The 23,484-nt window shown below is 39.7% G+C and overlaps 1 protein-coding gene across 2 annotated transcripts in view; it reads right to left on the minus strand.

Moving 5' to 3' along the window:
• The window catches only part of NADK1 (NAD kinase 1), a 465,773-nt gene that overhangs the window by 188,560 nt on the left and 253,729 nt on the right, over positions 1 to 23,484 (minus strand). For both annotated transcript variants that reach the window (XM_089385728.1, XM_089385727.1), the window contains exon 7: positions 14,267 to 14,373. In XM_089385728.1, the coding sequence (XP_089241854.1) occupies positions 14,267 to 14,373 (107 nt within the window). The remainder of the gene's footprint in view (positions 1 to 14,266; positions 14,374 to 23,484) is intronic.

Consider the following 23,484-nt stretch of genomic DNA (forward strand, 5'->3'; position numbering starts at 1 on the left):
GTACGATGATATGATCATGATGAGAACAACGTTGATCGAGGACACTGATCCATACTCTTCCCCCCTATTTGAGTTCCCAGGGTGAGGAATTGAGATGGAGGGCTCCTAGTTTTGAGGGAACTCTGGACAATAGGGCGCTACCCCTATCTGTTACCCATAGGGTTGGAGACTTGGAGTAGTAGCTCAGCCTATATTGGTCTTTGTAGAGTATACCCCAGTTGGCATCATACCCACAAGTCAGGCTTGTTGGGAGTACCGCTCCTCGTCTGGCCAACGAGTTGAGAGTGTACTTGGGGGTGTACAACCCAATGCGATTATGATGGAGGTGTTCTACCACTTGACTATTCGGGGTCATTGATGGGAAGATTAGTAGGAAATACGATGGGTTGAGTAGTAGCTCCCCTATATCACCTATTGCTCGATATGAGGTCCTAGTAGTAGCTCCCCCATGAGGTTTTGGGTTGAGTAGTAGCTCCCCGAGGTAGTTCCAGGTTGAGATGTGCTCCCTGATGATACGCTCTCCGATGATGATGGGAGTCGTAGATCTGAGTCCCCATTGACATCTCCAAGTAGTAGCCTAATGACATTTCCGAGTAGTAGTCCAACGACATTTCCAAGTAGTAGCCTAATGACAGATTTCTGGGTAGTAGCCCGATGGTGTTTTCGGGTAGTAGCCTGATGACACATTTCCGAGTAGTAGCCCGATGAGTGTCATACTGACTCGAAGTCAGTCCCAGAGAGTGTCATACCACTCTTACTGATCCCAGATCAGTTCAAAAGAGAGTGAGTTATATCACTCTTACTGACCCGAAGTCAGTTCCAATTGATCCTAGATCAATGTCATCCTAGCATAGGGAGTACGGTAGATACATGATGCGTCCATCAGTACTACTATGGTCCCTATCCACATTTCCCTACTCATTGGCCAGATGAGAGGTACTTCCCATGAGTCCCAGACTACATGGATAGGATGAACCACTCATCCTGCCTACAAGTTGTCACAGGGTATCACAGGGGAAGGCCGAACCATTCACCTTGTACACAGCACACCACTAGGGGAGTGTGAGTCACCCTATGGTCGCTCATCGCTCCAAGAAGTACCACAAGCCCCCCGGAGCTCCCAGAGCTGAATGTATGCATCATACAGGACCCTCATAAGAGAGCCTCTCAACGACTCCTAGTCGTTCTCGGAAAGTCAAGAATTTGACCTTTTCCATGGGCTTCGTCAGAGTGTCGGCGACCTACTCATCTGTACCGATATGATGGAGCCTTAAGGCTCCTTGCTGTACCATATCCCGGATAAAGTGGTACCTAATATTGATGTGCTTGGAGCAATCGTGAAATATGGGATTCCCGGATAAACGAATCCCACTCTGATTGTCGCAAAGGATCACGATGGTATCCAATGTATGTCCAAACAACTCACTGAAGAGCTTCCTCAACCAAACAGCCTCACAGGAGGCCATGCTCGCAGTAATGTACTCTGCCTCAGTGACGCTCAAAGCCACCGACTTCTGCTTTCTTCTCATCTAGGAGATCGAGGCAGAACCCAAAGAGAAACAACACCCAAAAGTGCTCTTTTGTCCACCACACTGCCTACCCAATCAGCATCAGAATATCCCTGTAGCCTCACATCTTCGACAGTGTTCTCAACCCATGAGTGATTATATCTTAAAAGATTCTTGGCACCAATCTAATGTGAATGATGAGGCTCAACCATATACTAGCTCAACGTGTTGACTGCAAAACATATATCCGAACGAGAGTTCACCAAGAACATCAATTCTCCTATGAGTTGACGATACTCAGTAGCATTTCCCAAAGCAGGTCCGACAACACTACCGCATAACTTCTTGAAGTTAAGCTCCATCGCGGTAGTTACGGGCTTGCAGTCCACCATACCGAATCTCTCCAATATCCTCACCACATATTTTCCTTCAGATAGGAAAATCTCTCCTGGCTTCTGCCAGACCTCAAGCCTTAGGAAATAGTGCATCAATCCTAGGTCCTTCATCTCAAATTCGGAAGCCAACTCCCTCTTACATTTTTGAATGAAATGGTCTGCACCTATCAGAAAGAGGTTGTCAACATACAGCACCAGTATAAGAGGCTTATCATCCTTGACCTTAAAGTGAAGGTTTGGATCGCCTTCACTCCTAATGAATCCCAACTTCATTAAGTAGCAATCAATCCTCTCATACCAAGCTCAGGGTGATTGCTTCAGCCCATAGAGGGCTTTCTTCAACCTACACACGTGAGATTCCCAATTATGAATCTCAAACCCTCGAGTTGTTCCACATAGACTTCCTCTTTAATCGAACCATGCAAGAATGCAGTCTTGACATCCATCTGATGTAGGTTCCATCCTTGCGAAGCAACAAGGGCTATGATCTAGTGGATGGTGGTGTATCGGGCAACAGGTGCAAATATCTTGTCATAATCTATACCTTCCTTTTGAGAGAAGCCACAAGCGACAAATCGAGCCTTACACTTTTCAGCACTCTCATCAGCTCCATGCTTAATTTTGTAAAGCCACTTCGAAGTGACAATTGTTTTGTCCTAGGGTCCGAGGACCACATCCCAGACATCGTTCTTCATGATGGACTCGTATTCCTCATTCATAGCATCCTTCCATACTTGATGCTTCATGGCTTCTTCGAACGATGAAGGCTCATTTTGAATAATGGTGCTCATAATGGTCAATTACCCCTGATATCTGGTCAGCTTCTTACTTTCACAGAAAGTCCCTATGGGTGCAATATGTCCTTCGGTATCATAAAGTGTCCCCCTAAGCCATGAGGGCCTCTTCCTAGATGAGGAAGGCTCTTGCAGAGGGGGATCAATAGGATCCATAGGTTCCTCCACATCAGGCATTGTCTCATCTCCTTCTCATCCGGCTTCCTAGTGTCAGCTTATTTAACTTTCCTTAGAAAAGGGAAAATTTTCAACCTTGCTAAGAGCCATATCTTCATCAAAGATAACATCATGACTTATTTCTATAGCCCTTAGAAGTTTCACTATAGCCCACAAAGATTCCCTTCTTTCCAAATGCACCCAATTTGTTCCTCTTCTCTTTTGGCACATGAAAATATACGAGACTTCCAAAAATTCTAAAATGAGAGACATCAGGTTTCTTACTAGTAAACATCTCTTCAGGAGTCTTGGAATCCAATGCTTGATGAGGGCATCGGTTTTGAACATATATGGTGGTATTCGCAACTTCGGCCCATAGAAACTTCAAAAGCCTTTGATCATGGAGCATGGAACGAACAACTTTCCAAATCGTATGGTTCTTCCTTTCTACCACACCATTCTACTCAGGAGTGTATGGTGTTGTGGTCTCCCTCTTAATGCCAGCTTCCTTGCAAAAGTCATGGAACTCATTGGATTCATACTCAGTCCCATTATCAGATCTTGATCCTCTTCTCGGTTTGATTCTCGATCAAGGCTTTGAAGTGACGGAACCAGGAGAACACTTCATCCTTCTTTTTCAAGAAGTATATCCAAGTCTTGCGAGAATAATCATCTGTAAAAGTGAGATAACAATAATATAAATATCCTCCCAAAGAGTTCATAGGCATCATACCAGATATGTCGGAGTGAACCAACTACAAAATGTCCGAGGTATTGCTAAGGTTTGAGGGGAATGGTCCCCTTCTGAGTTTTCCTTCGGCACACCCCGGACATACACCTTCTTGCTCTACTTTAAACTCGGGCATCTCGGTCACCATCTGTCTCACATCGGGTAGAGCCTTATAATGAAGGTGGGCAAACCTTCGGTGCCATAGTTCAGACTGAAGAGTAGTGTTGCAAGACATGACTCTCAGCAGACTTCCTCCAACTTGATATAAAGAGTCACCTCTAAACCTAAGAGTGAAAGCATCTTTAAAATTATTTTTCCACACACGAACCTTGCCATCGATGAAGGCCACCTTGTAGCCTTTGTTTTTCATTGTCGAAGTGGACATCAGATTCTTCTTGAGATTAGGTACATATAGAACTTCTTGCAAATGAATTGTGTTACCCTAATTTAATTGAAGAATAACATTGCCTACACCCTTTACGGGATAGGTGGAGTTATCTCCAAGAATAATCTCCAAATTTGTCTCCTTCTCTATCAGATTAGAGAGAGCTTCCTTGTAACCGGTGAAGTGCCTAGAGACACCACTATCAATAAGCCAATTGCCAACGAGTCCGGAGGAGAGATAGTGGAGAGGGCAGGTATCAGATAATATTCATCTTGCTTATTGTTAACAACATTTGATTCACACCTGGAGTTCCTTGCTTTCTTGGAGGGTTGACCACTTCCTTGATTTCCGACATTCCTCTTTCCTTTGCCATTCCTTTGATTGTGGTTGGAGTTGCCCCGGGAGTGATTTTGATCATCGTCATGAGATGTGTCCTTCCTATTTGGACACTCCCTCGCATAGTGGCCAAATTTATTGCAAGCAAAGCATCTTCCCTTTCTTCCACCCTTCGATCTGGCCATTCCTTTGAATTTAGACCTAGAATTATTTCTCCTTTTAGCATGAGAGGAGAAAGCAACGAGGTTGCCTTTGAATGAAGGCATTTCTTGCTCTACCATCCTTGTCTCTTCTTGAATGCATCTCGCCATCAATTCCTCAAATCCCGGAATTCGATCATTGTTGAGAAGAGTGGTTCTAAATACATACCATTCAGATGGGAGCCCTCCAAGAGTAGTGATAATCAGTTCCCTGTCAGCGATGACTTCTCCATTCGATAGGAGATCATTCTTGATCCCAGTGATCCTTAAGAAGAAGGATTGAATATCCTCGTCTTTGCCCTTCTTAATATCCTTAAGCTTAAACTTGATTTGCATCACTAACTTTAAACAAGCTTACCAGTCTATCGCAGATCTCCTTGGAGGTGGTTAGCTCGAAAACATAGGCCACTAGGCGCTTGTCAATAGAGTCTTGATCGATCTTCTTCACTTTGACTTCACCCTGAGTGTACTTGTTCCTTGTAGCAGCCGGTGCATTTGATGGAGGCTTCGTAATTAGGCCTCTCACATAGTCCAACACTACCTGCTCTTCCAATGTCAAATCAAGAGACATCTTCCATCCGTGATAGTCAAACTTCTCATGGAGCTTGTCTTCGGAGGGGAAGTGTGATGAGGAAGCCATGAAGTCTTTTGACTTTTTCCAACAGTCTTCGGTGATTGCTCTTTGCTCTTGCTCTTGCTTGGGCTTTGTCTTCACCTCACCTCTAATACCATGTTAAATTATGGTATGTTCTATGCTTAGAGCAATTTACTTCAATTTCTTCATATTAGCCCAATGTCCATTCATAGTTTAGAAATCACATTAACATAAAGTAAAACGCTGATAGAACATAAATAAATCGACAGAAGACAAGACACACAAGATGTGGCTGCTAGCCAAGGACAAACCGCAATACAGGGAAACCCTTTGATCAATTCTTCTATATTCTTCAATAATTTAGTAGAGAGAGAGAGATAGTACAATATCACAAATCTATGATTTTATATCAGCAACAATACAACAATGATTAACAAGGTCAAAGCTGGTCAAACAGCTCTCACTTTGACCCTAAGTCAACCTTGAAGAACTCGGTCTTCAACAGCAAACATAGGCAAACCAAAACAGTCCACAATACCCAGTCAAACAACAATCAACATCTAGTCAAACCTGCCAAAGCTTCTTTGACAGTCAACGCGGGTCAAAGGATTGGTCAAACCTGGTCAAAGAGCTGAAAAGAATTGCGACTAGCCTAGGAGAGGTTGCCCAACCCAAACCGCAGTCAAAAAGGCCTCCACGCTGGTCAACGCAATCCAATCTGCCCACCTACAGCTAGGTCAACCCAAGTCAACACTGCCCTAACTAGAAATCTGTGTCCTCCTTTAGCCACACGTGTGAGAGAGAGAAGCTCTTCTAATGCATAGGAGAGAGAGAAGATGTGTGGTGAGATGAGTGGAATAATGCCACAAGGTCTCCTTCTTTTATATGAATCATGGAGGATAAGTTGGGGGCGTGCCACACACTTTAGCTTGCTGGCCGACCTTGACAAATTGTTAAGAAATACAAATAAATTCGTATCTCCATGAATACACGTCGGAATCAGATGATCGTTAGATCAATCCTACACCTCTCGACGAGAGGAATCCAAGAAAAATATCATCTGCCATAAATAAGACGACCCACATGGATTTTGGCCCTAGTTTCCAATTTTAACAAGTGTTCAACAGCAAGCTACAGGCAGTGACAGTACATTACAGTGATCTGAATCAGAGTTTTGATGCTTAGATGAATTTCACGGATATTCTAGTTGTTGTGAAGATATGGATCATTGTACTCTCTTTTGCTAAATCATTTGATGACAATCTATTAGAAGAAGATTTGCAAGGGTTTTCCCAATAGTGGGTTTTACCCTAGTCTCCGACCATCTAGTGTCTCTATGTGTGCATGTTGTTCTTCTATTGTTCCTTTATGTTTCGTTGTAATGATGATGATGTTATTGTTCTTTCTACATAGTTGCATATATTGATGAATAATGAAGTAAATCTGAATAATGTTACCATACTATGGGGTGAACTTAATGTGTTAATGAAGAAATGCAATTATCAAAGCAAAGAACAATATAACCCTACGAAAAATTAAAGAAATTAGATGACAAAATCAGAAAATTATATCAAAATGGAAGCCACCTTATCATGTAAAGTGACCTTGCATGTCAATAGAAGGAACCACAAATCAGAGTTATGAAATGAGCAAATGAAATAGCATTGTTATCCGCACTTAAATGGACTAGATCAGCAGCAAATAATTCAGATTTGCAATGAGTAGATGAGCAATGTAAAGCACAAATTGCAAGTACTAAATTAGCCCAATAAAAGTGCAAATTGGTGAGGGGCTTGTGGAAGTAAATGAGTGAAATGAAATGGATCTAGGCTACTTGCAAGAGTAAAAAGAAAACTTTGAAGTGCAAAGGAAGAAACCAATGCTACCTCCTACTAAATGAGGAGATTGGGATGCCAAGGGGAAATCCCCAAACTCCCTCAAGAGGAAAGATGTATGTTTTATTATTTAGACAAGAAGCCCTCTTATAGAGAAATGAGAGACTTTGAGGTCTGAGGAGAGTTTACAATAAGCTCAAAAGAGCAAACTACTCTTCCTCAAGATCAAATACAAAATACAGAGAAAGAGAAACTACCATCTTATTGCGAAGTTACAACTCAAGAATGCCTCAAAGAGGCAACTTGCTTTCCTCTAGTGGATCAAACTTGATAGCCCAACCTCTCAAACTTCTAGAGGAATCCTTGTGTAATGGAAGAGGGTAAGATTGTGGTTTTGAGCACAAGCCTTGGTAGGTGAAGAGGCTCCAATGATTAGTTCTTTAGTCTTTCAATGCTCTGTTAATTTTCAGATTGTTCTATGTTATATCAATTACTTTAGCCCAATTCAATACTTCAATTAACAATCTTTCCAAATATAAATAGTCTTTTCATTCATCAACAGTAATTGAAGATAGAACAATAAATGCAATGGCAAAGGAGACAATCAACACATCAACAAGAGACACCAGATTTTGTCAAAGACCAAGGAAAACACCCACTAGGGGGAAAACCCTTTGAAAATCCTTCTTCTATCAGATTGTCATAAAATGTTCAACAGAGAGTACAATGAGTCCAATACAATATCATCCAGCAAAACAAACCAACAATATTTAGAAATGTGTTTCAAGCATCAAAATATATCAGAGACAACTTTTCCCGTCTGCGGTCAACTATGGTCAACTTCAGTGCTCGGTCAAATTTGAGTCAACCTTCCCGATCGCATGGATGAGGAGTTGTGTGCGTGACTGAATATTTCTAGTCGCTCCCTTGAGCCTGTGATTCCTACAATTGTGGTTGAATTTTCCTTGTGGCAAGCTAGCGACTGTAACCCAAAACCTAAAACGGATGCGAGCCTCGGACCTTGTAATTTCGGACCTTTGCAAACTTCTTTTGTCATCCCTGCCTCAGACCTATGCGAGCTAATAAATGAAGAAGAGAAAAAGAAGATGCTTGGTGATATCCAAATGAGCTTGAGGTCACTTGTATTTATAGGCTTCCAAGGGTGTCCAATTTGCTTTAAGGCCGACCTTGTTCAAATATGCATATGTGGGCTTTCCTTCATAAGTACACTTTCCCTTATCCAATCTGAGTGATCTTTAGGTCAACTTCGGTCCTCTCAGAAAAAGGAATTCAATGTCATCATCAGGAGAGGAAGTTATGGGAAAACTAGTCCAAAATGGCATTGAGGGGTATGGATGTCAAGTTGAAGGCCTACCCTAGGCTCTGATCATTATTTCTACCCAAAACAATCTAAAACAGGCTGCTACAGGGTTTCCTGTAGTTGCTACAAGATTTCTTGTAGTTACTACAAGATGTCCTGGTTTACTACAGGAAACTTAGCTGAAAGTTGTAGGAAGGTAGGGAAGGTGAAAGGAAGTGTTGGGAAGGTGTATGATGGTGGAATAAGGTATGGGGAAGGTGCACACTACCCAAGGATCAGCCCAACTCTTCAGGATGGTTGGATTTGCTCAAGGTGGTTGTCCACGGTGGCTACAAAACAAAAATCTGAATTGGTGATTGGTAGGGTTTGGCGAGAGGTGGAGAAAACTTTAGATGAGGCTGGTGGAATGAGTTCCTCCCTGCAAATCAGCAACTCCTGCAACAACACATATTCATTTCTTCATTTATGCACAACTTTATGTAAATGTGGAAAAGATGAGTTGAATTTGAGAAACTGATTTATTGATGGCTAGTGGATCAAATCTATGGAATGGAATGCTTTCTAATCTACAACAAACTTAAGGAACCAAAATGACAATTGCAGGTGCTTCTAAGAAATCATTGACAATGGTCTACTCGACAAGAAATCCTAAGCTATGTAATAACCAAAAGATAACTCTGTTTTTGGGGCTGTGAGAGTGGGGCCCTCAAATCATGATCCCATGAGGGAGATGAGGATGAGGCCACTGTCACAAGCTTTTCTGAAGTCTTTTCTCATTCAAAGGCTTGCAAATTAAACAAACAAAAATAAAATCAGTAGCTAATCTATGATTCTAATCTAAGGATACATGTACAAAAAGAAGAGGAACCTTTGCTGCTAGGGTTGGGCTCTAACCCAAGAGGAGCCCTCTAAGTCAACTCAGTGTTGGACCAAAGAAACCCTTTTCATTATCACCAAAATGTCAAAAATAACATGAGAATAACAGTCACAATATCTTAAGCTCGAAATTGCCTCTTGGCTACAATAAAAAGTCGAATCCTAATGAGGCCCTAGGCCTTCTTATTTATACAACTAAAGCTACCAACAACTTCCTTAAAATTAGGGAGGCTTGGCTCCCAAACTCGAGATTAACTTATCTTCAATTATCACTGGCTTGGCTACTTGTAACTCTGAGCTGATGAGATCTGGTGGAGGAATCTTTGAGTGATTGAGGAGTTAAGGAGGGAGACCCAATCTCCTAAAATCCCTCTTGCTTGTCTACTTCGAGTTCCTGCACTTAAATTAGCCAAAAACTGCTCCAAATCCTGCAATTAATGCACATCAGGCCACATGACATAACATCTCACCTTTACCCTTCTCACTAAGCAAATTATAATAAAATATGTAAAGAAATGTGAGAAAAGTTGATTTTAATAAGTTGGAGAGTGACATTAAGGCCCATATAATTTACCTATTGATGAGCCTCATCAGTGCGTTGAGCTCTCCCATAATAAATCAAGCTTCCAAGTAGGAGAATCGAGCCCCAAATCTGGCCCACAAATGGATTTCCCCATGTGCATAAATTCATTGATGGTGTGGGTGCCTATTCAACCTTTGACTTGCCCCTTGACTTGAGTTTATTTTCCAAGTCATTTTCACCTCACTTTTCAAGTGGAATTTTTTATTTTTTTCTCCACTTTTATTTTATGGGTTATTTTATTGCCACATTTTCCCCCAGACTTAGGAAAAGTGGGTTTTGAGGGGTAAAAACACATTTTATGACCCCCAAAGTATGTCTTAGTAGAAATTTGAGGTGTAGAAGTCTAAGTTTCATTACTCAAACCCCCTACAACTTCTCTAGACATCACTTATTACAATTTACATTAAAATTTTATTAGAAGTCTCATCCTATGGGAAATTTTTATTAATTAAAAAATGACCCCTAGACCTAATCAAATTCCGCGAAATTTTAAAAATGATCTAGCATGGTAATATACATTGACTCTAGGCACTAGGACGCACCCAAGGCTCTACCATCAAGCCACACTCCAACAGTATATCTAAGAGAAAATCCTCAACTAGTTAGTCAGTGTTGAAAAACATAGATAATTAGTTAAGTGAAAAAAACCCCCTAGGGTGGACTCACTTGATAATAAATTTCTAATCTACATAGGCCTATTACATGGCTTTATTCATCATGCTAGCATCATGTTTACGATATCCCCGCAAGGCTATGGAATCTAAGTACAAAATGTAGAGAGAAAGAAGGAAGGGACTTAAAATCCCTGATGAAATATGGAACTATGAATGATCTGAAAGTGCGGGAATGCTCTGAAATGTACTTTGGGCATGGAGTCTTCAAAAAATCTTCAAATGCAACTTTAGTGGTCAAAAATATGGATTATGGGGTGAACTAGAAGGAGGAGGAGTTTTGACCATGATCTTGTTCTCTCACCTTAAATGGGGGGTTAATCATCGATCCTAGTCCAGTGTGTCATCCCCTAATGGCCTAACGGGTATAGGAGGGGCACTATTTGAAAAGCCTTGATTAAGATAGCGTAGTTCCATCTATCCCTATTCCATACTCACCACTTTCCATCATGCATTACAAGCCCTTATCTCACATCCATTCTCCAGCTTCAATTGATCATTGGTTCTCTGGGATTTGGCACCCATATATCCTCATACCTGGGTAGGGCCCAGAACTTTTCCCTCAGTGGTTGATGCAGCCAAAAGAAAAAGAAAGAGCATATCATGGCCACAAAACAAAATCAAAAGAAAGAACATCAAGATGCAAAAGATGGTTGGAAGTTGGAACATACAGATTAGCGTGTGGGAAAAAGTCTAGCATGAGCTCTACCTCACTCCTTATGGCCATCACCTAGTTCCTAAGCACATGTTGCTCCATTACAACATAAAAGGAACCCTTGCATGTCCCAACCCCAATAAGCAATGCAATGACTCATCCTTAACGGTTAATACAACTGCAATATCATTCAAAGCAAGCTCTAATTGTATGAGCTACGAGCAATAATGCAAAGAAAAATCAAGAAAACATAAAAGGCACACAAGAGGGGTGGAAAAACAAAGAACCAGTTGATAACACATGCATCCATGATTGCTCTGTCCACACATCTATACACTCAAGACATGTATCCCAATCATGTTGGTCCCTTTGACCATGGCACTTGGCTATGAAATCTTCTCCCCTCCGTACCATCATTGTTATTCAGTAACACCTATCAATTGAAGGGTGGACAGAGGAAATGTTACTTCCCCTTAGAGGCTGGAAACACTTAATAGGGTTGCCTTTCGGCCACTCTTACATAGGGAGGAAACGCTAGTGCAAGCTCAAGGCTTTGATTTTGGAAGGGAATCCTCATTTGAAGTGTTAAATAGCCCATTACATTCAAGCATGGTTCACCTAGATGTAATAATGATTATTTTCCTTGATGACTAGTTGCTTTTACAAGACTTTATGTTATGATTATCAAGTGGTTCAGTAGCGCGTGTCCTAGGCACCTTACCCACAAGTACCCAGGGCATTAGAGAAGTATTTTGGCACTCACAGGTGAAGTGTTGAGAACCATGGGCCATCGAGTAACAGTAGTACATCACACATGACCTTGGCCACCTCCTGCACCTAGGATATTCTACCTCTTTGCACTACATTTGATGATTCTTCAGGATGATACACCTAGACCCAGCATGCCCCCCGGTCAGCCTTAGCACCATATGAGGGAAGGCAATTGATCCAGGGACAAAATGAGTATGGTCTCACCTTCAGAGACTAGGGAGGGCTAATAGCACCTAGAAAAACCTCAACAATGTAGCAGAGATGGACATCATGAATAGTTGGAGACCCTTTGTGGTGGCCCAACTAGATTTTGGGACAACAGAGGGCTACTGAGGTTGATTTGAGAGCCAACACATGGCATTTCAAGCATATTTCATGCATGACGTTAGCTTTAGAAGCCTAGTGGCTCACACTTATGGGCTTGTTTTTCTTTTATGATCAAACGCTAGTGGGTTGGCTTGTAATCCAAGGGTTTATTGTGATTTGACATGTTAGTAGGGGCTTTAGACTAATATTAGGAGTCATGACTCTTGAGAGAACTTTCATTTCTATTCACCATCACTTGGACTAATTTGGCTTACGTAAGGGAATTTTGGCCTCTTTGTATCTTGGCAAGATGTGATTTATGGAGTACTTTGCAATTTGGAGCTATTTTCCTGTCTTTGGAGAAATTATCTTGGATCAATGATGGATTATTCATGCATTTCATCTTGTAAATGAGCTTGGTTATTGAAGAAATTTCATTTAATATCTCGTGTATGGAAAGTAATGGTTATCTAGGGTTTTTTATTGCACCAATGATTATTGAAGATAAATTGTACAGAATCTAGATAGCCTCATTGTATGCATTACTAATATATGGAATGTAAAAGGTAATCCCCTTGGTCAACCTTTGTTGTCGCTCTCCCAAGTGCTTTTGATCCCTCATAAAGATAATAGCAAGGGTTTTACTGCTAGGGCATCAAAATATCCTTACTCCTTTGTAAGGTCTATCTAATCTTAAGTATCCATAAACTCCATCAACCCAAGGACTAGGCACTAGCCTTGTCTAGTTAGTGATCAAGTTAAATTTTATCCACAAATTGAATTTTGTCTTCTCTCTCTTCTTAAATTCAATCCTCTTAAGGAATGGCAGCTCAATTAGAGCTTGGAGCAAAATTCTCCATAATATCTCTTTCCCTAGTTATTTTACCCTAGGAAAAACCCTAGTTTGGGTAAGCTTCAACTTCAAGGCTTCTTGAAGGTTTCATGTGCCATTCTCTTGCTAGAATATATTGTTGGAAACCTTTTCTTAGTACCTTCACTATGTGTCATTCCATTTTACATGTTATTACTCAAATCCTAGGTCTAGTGTGCCCTGGCTTAGCCTCTCTAAGGGAAGCAAATCGCCTCTCCACATTGCTTGATCCTTGTAACTAAGTTGTGATATCCCTTAGAAGTTAGAAGCCTATTGTCTCACCTTATACCTTTAGGCCTAGAATATCTCTTAGGTGCCCTAAATATCGAGGCTCCTCCCATTGGTGAAAATCCATAAAGAGCAAGGGGTAGTAGCTGTGGTGACAGTGGGCTACTACCTTATTGTTGTATCTTGGTCCTAGTGATTGCCTTGTAGGGTACCCCTCTACAAGGCCTGCTAGATCTTGTGGCAACAGGGTCTTCGTACTCAAATTTGGTGCCATTTCCATAGTGGAATTTTCATATATTCAAGTAATTTTCTTCTTGTTTTGTATTTTATGCAATAGAATATCCTATATCAGACCAGATTGTTTGTTTCATTTAACTCCTAATCTTAATCATTCAAGTGTTTATAGCCATTGGTCTAACTAAGGCCTTTGATGAAGCTTTGTTGTGTAGGGATACCCCACCCCCCTTGGCATTCCAGAAGTTACTCAAATGTGAGAGGAGAGTGTGCTGAGGTGAAAATGGGTGTCCCCTATGTGCTTACTGTTTAGCACCTTGGTCGGACCTTGTGAAGCGTACTAATTCTAGCGGTAGCATGACCTATAGAAGGTTTCTCCTTTGATTATGATAAAGCAATCACAAAGAGAATCAACCACCATTTCTTATTGATATCATCACATAAAATGCATATATTTCCATAGAATGTTCAAATTATAATGTCAATATAGAAACTCATGGTTTTAAAATTCTCAAATTCCTCTACAGAGCAAAGAACATACAATTCCATCAAACATTCAGTTCAATTTAATTCACATCTAAAGAATCATGGGAGTTGGAACAATATATTTCAATTAATGAAATCTATCTTCCCATCAACAATACAAACAATTGCCTATAACACAGTTATAAAAGGTAAAATATTTATGAATCATATCATATAAAAGTATTTGTCAAAGTCATTGTGACACCTGAAAAGATATCAAAATAGAGTAATAAATCAAAGAAATAACCAAAAGGATAAAGGTCATAAATATCAAAGAAAAACTGGACTCACCTTTTTCCCATGTTTGTACAAAGTCAAAATAAATGGTTTCTGTAACAAGATCCTTCTTCATCCGGGGCTCTAAATATATCATTACTTTCCTTTGCTCTGCCAACCACCTACACTTTCAGATGGATGATAATGATTCTAAATAAGTAGTCAAAAGAGAAGTCGAGTTTCCAAAAGAATAAAATTTCAGATCAAGAAAAAGGATACCATCCAAGCCAGTTCAAAGTAGATAAACAACAAATAGAAAGCCATGCAAAGAATTATATAGAAGACATACAAAATAATAGAACACAGAAGTTCAATGCCAACAATTAAAACCTTCAGTGCAAACAATTTCAGATGGTTGAAATTGATGTTCAACCATCTCATAGAGGTCAATTCCTAGAAGGATATGTAAGGAATTGGTTAAAATCACCATGAATATAGAGGCACTATATAAGTAATTACAAAATGAACATATCATTGTGATCATCACAAAAGCCGTATCTCTTCTCCTCCTCTACTTAGGATTGAAGAGGTAGCCAAAACACGTGAAAATAATCATTGAGGGTCATATGATTGGAAGAGTAAAGACCTATATAGATGGAAAAGTGAACTTAAAACCATTGACCAGTGAAAGAGAAGTGAAATGTGACTGGAGCACATATTTAAGGTGAAAAATAATTTCCTTCTCTTCATTAGGTCTCTCATTCTTCAAATGGAGATATCCTGCTTCTTCGTAGAATCATAACTACATTTTAGCTTAGTTATTCTTTAGGTTTATCTTCAATAATAATTGAAGAAAATATTTTTCCCCTCTAAGAGGAGAATTGTTTACTATTTTGTCTAGAATTGTTGCTGAGACAGTGTCAGAAGGCAACAAATATGGGAGACAAATAACAATCATCTTTTGTCTTTTGAATCTATTTTAATATTCATCTAAAGTTAAAACTTTATTAGCATACTTGAAATTTTAGCAAATATGGTAAGTGAACCATTGAAAAGTCGTTATATTAATAGGAAGCTCAAAATATTGAGTAGATATATAATCAACAAGACAAGATTGATAAGCTATCCTCTAAGAATGCAAGTAGATGAGCTCCAGAGTACTCTTACCCCCACCACTTCTCCATCCAACACTCTGAGCTCAATCTGGAAATTTAGTAACCTGAACGGTAGAAAGATGTTAAAGGTGTCAACTCAAGCTCATGTATGAGGCCAACAAATGAGTAAGGGTCGTGGCATTGACTTCAAGAAATATTTCAATGCCCAATTAAAATACAATGGACCAGTCCATGCAACACAAGGAAAAGCCTTTGAACAACAGGCATGTCCAATCAAGGAAGCAGCCATCTTGGATACAGTTGAAATTTTTCTTATGTGTTCTCTTGAAGATCAAAATGGCTCTATCCATTCCTCAAGATTTGTTGCTAAAGACTCAATAACCATAGCCTCCAACTCCTTTTGTATCCAAACAACACAGCCCTTTTGCAATCAGGGAACAATACTACTATTTACAACAATCAAGAAGATCCGAAGGAGGTCTACAGGCTCAGTACTACTTTAAGTAATGACTTGATTGAGAAGTGCAAAATTGGTTCATTAAACCTCTTATCAAACGATGTGATCTAGGAAGGGTAAGAAGGCCACCTCAAGGGGCAACATGAGAGGAAATGGCAATTTATTGAATCACCTGCGGATTATATGACAAATTGAGTGGATTAGCATTTTCTTATTATCAATAACAAAATGACTCATTAATTGAGATGTCCACCCTATCGCTTGTAGTTAGACTTATTTTAATGTTCATTTTTTATCCTTCTTAGATTTCTTTATTGGCTTTCCAACCATTAAAATATATGGTGGAGCCAAGATTTATGGCCTTGAGATGATTTTTTGGGTGAAATTATGTGTAATTAACATGAAATAAGTTTATGTATGTAACTGACTATATGTTTAATGTTGTTTGTCCATACTCATCCTGACCTTTCTGTCTCGTAAACTTGTAAGGTTGTAATGTCCCCATTTTCAGTTTCCTTTATAATATAACTAGGATGGCTTTCCAGGGTATGTGATGGCCGGGTCACAGGAGCCAGCTTACGTGATTAGAGGTCCCAAAGGGGTTTCGAGGAGTTTTATGGGGGGCGCCAGCGATCACTCACTGCATTTCATCATCAAGGTCAGTTCTGCACAACTTATTCTTGGTTCCACTGCATTCCAACAATTTCCATAAAATGAGATTATAATGAGCATATTTTAATTAAAAACGCTAAAGGTGTTGCAGGGAGCTGCATATTTAGAAGAAGACCTTAGTGTAATAGCTCACTGGATCCGGAACTAAGAAATCTTCAAGATGGGATGGTGAAAAGTGACTTCTAGTGACTGGAGGAAGCACGGTGGTCGATTAATCATTTCCTGGAATTAAAAATGACTTCAATTAGTCACTTAATTAAATAAAAGTAGGGGATAAGTGCTTAATTAGAGAAAAAGGCCAAAGTGACATAAATAAAATAAATTACAAGTCACTTAAATATAGTAAAGGGAAGAATCTTCTAGAATGGAGATAAAATAATAAATTAAAGTGTTTCTAGAAGGTTGGAGAGGGATCCATTGTAGCTTTAAAAGAAGGGGAAGCAAATCATTTGGTACATCTTGGTTTGGTGATATTTTCTGTTGGTGAGGTTTGGAGAACCTAGTTCTCAGCTTCAGCAAGCCCCAGAACGAAAACCCTTGGGTATTTGGATGAGAGTGGACGAAAACCCATCTCATCCATAGGTGAATTCATCCAGAATTCACCGGTGCACTTATATTGCTTCCAGTTTTAGTTTTGGAGGCCAGCATCAGCGTTGTAGCATATATTTTGGGTGGTCATCATCTCAGCTATTTCCAACTATTTTGTATTGGCATATATTCTTATTAATATAATAAAACTGAGTTTAAATATTGTTGCAGCATTTAAGATTGATTCTCATGTTACAATATTTTTACGAAATTGCCATGTATTTTTGGGTTTATCATAAATCCAATTGAATTACTTGCAATATTTTCTACAAATTTTACAATGTTTTTAATGTATTTCCCAGCACAATATTGTTGAGTTAAAACCCTCGTGTTTTTAACAAAAATATCCATTTGAGATATTACAAGGGCACACCTTGCTAGATCTTTCTGCACTGTAAACCTACATGCCATGACCACTTTCTGTTTAGAAAACACATCACGTACAAGAACATTAACTATACATTTCAGTCCATAGAGTATTGGCTTTAATAGCCAACAGAAAACGCATACAGTTACTAAGCAAAATACACGAACACTATATTCTCAAGAAACTCCTCAAGGGGGGAATTATTATAATTATGTCATTCTCGTGTGTATTTTTATTGTACAAATGATCCCTTTGTATAACTATAGGTGATCATAACAACTATGTCAGAATTGGACATCTAATTTAACCATATCCATAAGTATATCCTTAAATATATTCATGAATCTCTCAACCAATATCCATCCCTAGCATCTCTATTTAGTATTTTCCTCTCACCTTTTATTCTCACATAGGCTTCTAGAATTGGTCTACAACATTACAAACCATCATATAATTATTCATGAATCATGAATCACACGTACGAGTTAATTTCAATGTTGCAAAAGTAAGACTTGGGAATAAATCAGCAAGGGTCTGAAAATTGAAAAAGTCATAAAAGTTGGTAGAAAATCGAAAAAAATGGCACAAACTTGGCGAAATTTAAAAAGTACAAAAATATTCATCTTTTTCAATTTTGAAAAACTCGTTATTTTTTATGAATTAATCGCAAATTTTATGATTTAATCCTGATTTTTACAATTTAATCCCTGTAACCCACCAAAAGTGGGTACCGGGAGGAGAATTTTTCTCCTAATTATCTTCTTCCAGTTGGGAACCACCTTGTAGCCAATGTGATGTGCAATTTTATCTCCGCCACCTGCATCAGCCATATGTTTCCTCGCCTATTTTTCAAGAGCACCTATTAGAAGGTGGGAAATCTGATCCAAAAGGTATGTTATCCATTGTGCATTCGAGTGCTTATGCTTGTTTTTCATTTGGGCATTTGGCATGGATTATTGGGTGACTTGGAAAAAGGAAGGGTTTTGACCGTGGTTTTGTTTTCTCACCTTAAATGAGGGGTTAATCTTCAATCCTAGTCCAGTGGGACCTCCCCTAATGGCCCATGGCTTTAGGAAGGGCACTACTTTGGAAACCCTGATTGAGATAGCGTGGTCTTGTTTTCCCATTCCATACTTATCACTTCCATCCATACATTACGAGCCCTACACTCCACTTCCCATATCTGTGTCCACATGACCATGGGTCCACTGGGTTCTAGCACACCCCCCTCCCCTTATCCACATGTCAAGGTCAAGCCTTGAAATGTCGCCCTAGGAGGTTGATATATATAAAAGAAAAGTAAAAATCATATGATGGCCACAAGCAAGAAACGAAAGAAAAAGAAGATTATAAAATGCAAAAGATGGTCGGGACATTAACATTAGTACGTAGGAAAAAGCCAAGCATGAACTCGAGCCCTTATCATTATGGCAATCACCCAATTCCTAGGGCCAATGTTGTGCTTCCACATCATAAAATGAACCCTTGCATGTCCCAACCCCTGGTGGGCGATGAATTTCCCCACCTTTAATAGGGTGATCCACTGCTACACACCATTAGCAGGATGTTATCATTTCTTAGAGCTTCCGGCAATAATACAAAGAAAAATCAAGGAAAAGCAAAAGGCAATAAGAGGGGTGGACAAACAAAGGTCGAGGTAACTCATGCATCCACGACTGCTCCCTCCACACATTTGTACACCCAAAATGTGGAATTCCTCATCATTGCCCCCTTTGACCATGGTATTTGGCCTGGAGACCATTTTTTCCCCCTATTCCATCATTATTCACATGACACCTATTGATTGAAGGATGTACAAAGGACCTATCTTTCCCCTTATGCACTAGGAACACCTAATAGGGTCGTCCATTAGCCACTCCTACCTGGGAAAGTAACACTATTACGTTATCAAAGCCCCAAATTAGAAAGGGAAGCCTTGTATGAAGTGTCATTTTTCCCTTGATTAACAAGCTTGGTCCACTCTGATGCACTAATGATTATTGTCCCTGATGGTGAAGATGTAGCACTAGATATTGTGTGTAATTGGCAGGTATTTTTCATCATGGGATGGGCAACTTTATTGGGGCCCAAGTCCACTAGAGAAGCATTATGACACCCTACAGGTGAAACCTTGAGAGCCATGCGACTCCCATCACTTGCAGAGCATCATTTCATTCCATGGAAACCTACATTATCCCCAAGTCTTCACTTTGCCCGAAATTATTCATGAGATGATGCACTTGGACCAGCATGCCCCAATGAGCATAACAATGTATACATGGTTTGGCATCTGATCCAAGGCCTATATGAGGTTTGTCTCACCCTTTGAGACATGGGAGAGCTAGCACCATCCTGAAAGCCCTCAACGTTGGAGCAGAATTAGGCTATTCTATCACCATGAGACCCATTTGGTGCCCCAAACACAAAACTAGGGTCCACACAATGATTTGCATGGAGATCTAGGGGCCAACCCCTAGATCATGATTTTTGGAGCCCTCTACACTCAATTTGGCACTAGAGGGGCCCAACACATGCCTCCAAAAGGCCTATGCATGGATGACGTCAGCATTTCGGCCTCGTTATGGGTGATTTATCGTGTTTGCACATTGGTTACTAGGTCGACCTATAACCTAGAGTATGTTTCACACATTATTTTATGCATAAAGTAATAAAATGCATTAGGGTTTTGCTAGGGTTTGTAGATTTCACTTTATTGAAGATTTTTGGTATATAGGGATTGTAAACGTAGATGGAACTTGGAAACCCTACTGAAAAACCCTAACCCTAATTATTTTGTTCCCTCATAGAAGCCCTAGCTTTTGTTATCTAGGGTTTGCAAAAAGAATCTAAGACATGGTAAACCCTAGCGAGGGTGGAATTGGATGAAATCTAGGGTATGACATCAAAACCCTAGGGTTGATGTTTCCAAGGGAAAGATCAAGGAATTTAGGGTTTGTACTTGAGAACCTTAGGAGTCTACCCTCTGAGAAAACCATGGAAACCCTAGATTGACAAAATTGATATCATGCTCTTGTATTTGTATATTTTTCTTGGTTGTACTTGCTATTAAAGATTGCAAGTAAAAGGAAGATGAGGAGGGAAGTGTTGAAGTTTCTAAGTTAGTTAGAAACCCTCCATGCACTTTATCTGGTTTATTCCTACCTACTTGTTATTTTCTTTAACAAGTTATTTACAATGTATACTGAAAATAAACACTAATGCATGCTCAACATATTACAGATCAGCAACTAAAAGAAACAGAAACAAACACACCATATGACACCATTATTTTTGGACTAATGTCCCTGGAAAAACCCAATGTGGGAAAACCGGTGCAGCTATCTGAGGGTTTTCTTATTAAGCAATATCAAAGTACAATCTAGGTGCCGAAACTAGCCTACCCAACAGAGAATTTCCTTGGCAGTGATACCTCTCAGTTTCTGACAAATCTTCTGGCTAAAACCCCGGATAATCCTTCTAGCAGCTACTCAGCACAAATCTGGCCCAAAAACCCCAACGTCAGCCTCTCTTTGGACTGTGTCAGCCCCTCTCTGCCTCACGCTGGCCCTGCGTCACCCTGGATGGGTCTGCGTCAACCCTGGGAGGCCCTGCATCAGCAACGCTGAGCTCTTTGAGGCTCTGCACAGCTCCTGGTTGCCTCTGCATAGCTCTGCGTGAGCCCGACTGGCTCTACGTCACTTTCCTTGGCTACTGCGCTGCTCTCCTAGCACTATCTCTACCTCTCTGTCTCTTTGTACTCAATTGCCCCTCAACTGCATCTCCCGATCACTCATTATATCTCTCTTAGCAAACCCCGCTCTAGAGAAGGGGATCACTGTTCACTCTGGTGTGTTCTCCAAGTGACCCTCAAGCCTCCTCTTATACTTTTCCTGTTGACATATCAACGGCCAAGATTAAGTCCCTAATCAATGGCTAAGATTAGATCTGGCATGATCCATGTCTTTGGACCATTTTGACATAGATTCATATTAATACACATTTATTTTCCCTACGTTTAGACTTAAGGACTCCATTAAAAATATTAATTATTTTAATATCCCCTGATCTGTTTAGAATTTGCCCAAACCCTTTCGGGGTATTGGAGATCTCATGTGCCCCAACCTCTCCACCAAATTTCGTGGCTAGAGCACATTCGATGCTACCCCAAATCAACAGGAAGAAGCAAAGAAACTATCATGCTTGCAAGATGACTCCTTGAAAAAAAGGAGCATAATGTAAGGAGAGAACTAAAAGGACCCAGAGTAAGCATGTATCATTGTATTTTCTAGAAGAATCTTGATTTAGTATGGCATCATAGATAGAAGCATGTGATAGTAGCATATTTAAAGTCTACTTGTTTGAATTCCTTGAAATCATCTAGTCCTTTAAGAATGAAAAGCTTGGGGACCATTCTGCATAAGTGTTCATCAATACATTGTTTAACATTATGTTATATGAAGTCATTTTTGCTAAAGTGGATCATCATGATCCTGTAAGAATCATCATCTTGGAAGGCTCTTGGAAGAAGCATTATGACAAGATTAGTATATATTTCATATTGTACAGAAACAATACTCTAAAAAGGATGAAGGAATGTAGTTGGTCAAGTTGCAGGCTCATTGTTGAATACATTTAGCTAGATGATTGTGTGAAAGATTAAGAATGCATGTTTGAAGTAACTTTTGGGTAGGATTCATATAATCCTGGAAGAAAAGTTAGTCATAAGTTATGCATAGTGAATCTTTCATTTGGTTATATGATGCCTAAGAAGATGAATTTGACTTACTCTAGAACGGATGAAATGTTAAGACTTTCTTGTTAGAATATATATATTAATGATCAACATCTAGTATGATCTGTGGAAGAAGATGGTAACTTCGTAATCAAGTTCAATCCTTGGGCACTCTGATGCATGAAGGAAGATTCATGTGGAGATGGACCTTGAGGATGTTGATGATCAGAAAGTTGTCTCAATGGCGTAAGTCTAATGTTAATAATTATTATTAGTTATCTGGTTAACATATTGTTTTCTACCTGGAAGAATGTTGCAGGAATACATAATGGCAGTTGAGGCAAGTTCAACTGTATGGATGGAATGTATGAAGAATGTTGAGGGAAGCTCAATATTTCGTACCTGGCAATTGTGAAGTCAAGATGCGCTCATCTTCGGATTGCAAGGTAGCAGTGCGAGAAGATAACCTGAAGGTCAAAGGAGATCACTTTCATGAGAAAGTTATGATCAACTTGAAGTCTGGAAAGGCTCAATATAATGCCTTCATTAATGATGACAAGAAGAAAGTGTTGTGCAAGAGTGATGACCTTGAACCTATCATAAGATTAAGGGAAGAAGATGGCTCTATGATACCTGGAAGGAAGCATGCTCAATATGATGAGATGCAGAAGAAAGGAGGAGTCATGTTGTAGCTAATATTCTTATAAGGACAAGCTAAAGAGCTTGTGGATATGACTTCCCAACTAGAAAGGAAATCAGGAATCTCCTTTCGATTTGAGAGGGAGTGAAGGGGTCTCCTTGAATAGGAGCAAGGATCTATTCTCAAGATAAAAGGAGAATAGGGATATCCTCTTTGGTTGAGAGGGCGAGATGTTGGACATCACATGTGCATTCACGTCTTCATGTGTCAGGCACTTGACCAGGACTAACAGCTATAAGTACCTTAGAGAGAGAATCATGGAGGATTGGATAAGCATCTTGTTAGAAAATCATAAAGGCAGAACGATTTTCTTATCTTGATAATTACTTGTGATTTCTTTGTATTCTTATTATCTTCTTTTGTGTCTTCTTTAATCTTCTTATCATCAAGCAACTATCAAAACATAAATAAATGAAGATCAAAACAATAAGGACACAGGATATAGACTCTGAGCTAGGGCAAAACCCCTCTTCTAGGGGAAAACCTAAAAATTCTCCTCTTTCTTTAGAACCAAATCAAATGAGACAACCAAGACCCTTTGACCAACAACAAGACCTCCTCCAATCCACCAAGTCAACGTCCCAACAAATTCCTTTCAAAATGACAAAAGTTAGCTTCTAATCAACAAAAGTCAAACTTCTTCAAAATTGATTCAATCACAG

This window comes from Pinus tabuliformis, chromosome Q (genome assembly GCF_031772625.1).
Source record: "Pinus tabuliformis cultivar Carrire ecotype Pingquan chromosome Q, CPIR1, whole genome shotgun sequence".
Lineage (NCBI taxonomy): Eukaryota > Viridiplantae > Streptophyta > Pinopsida > Pinales > Pinaceae > Pinus > Pinus tabuliformis.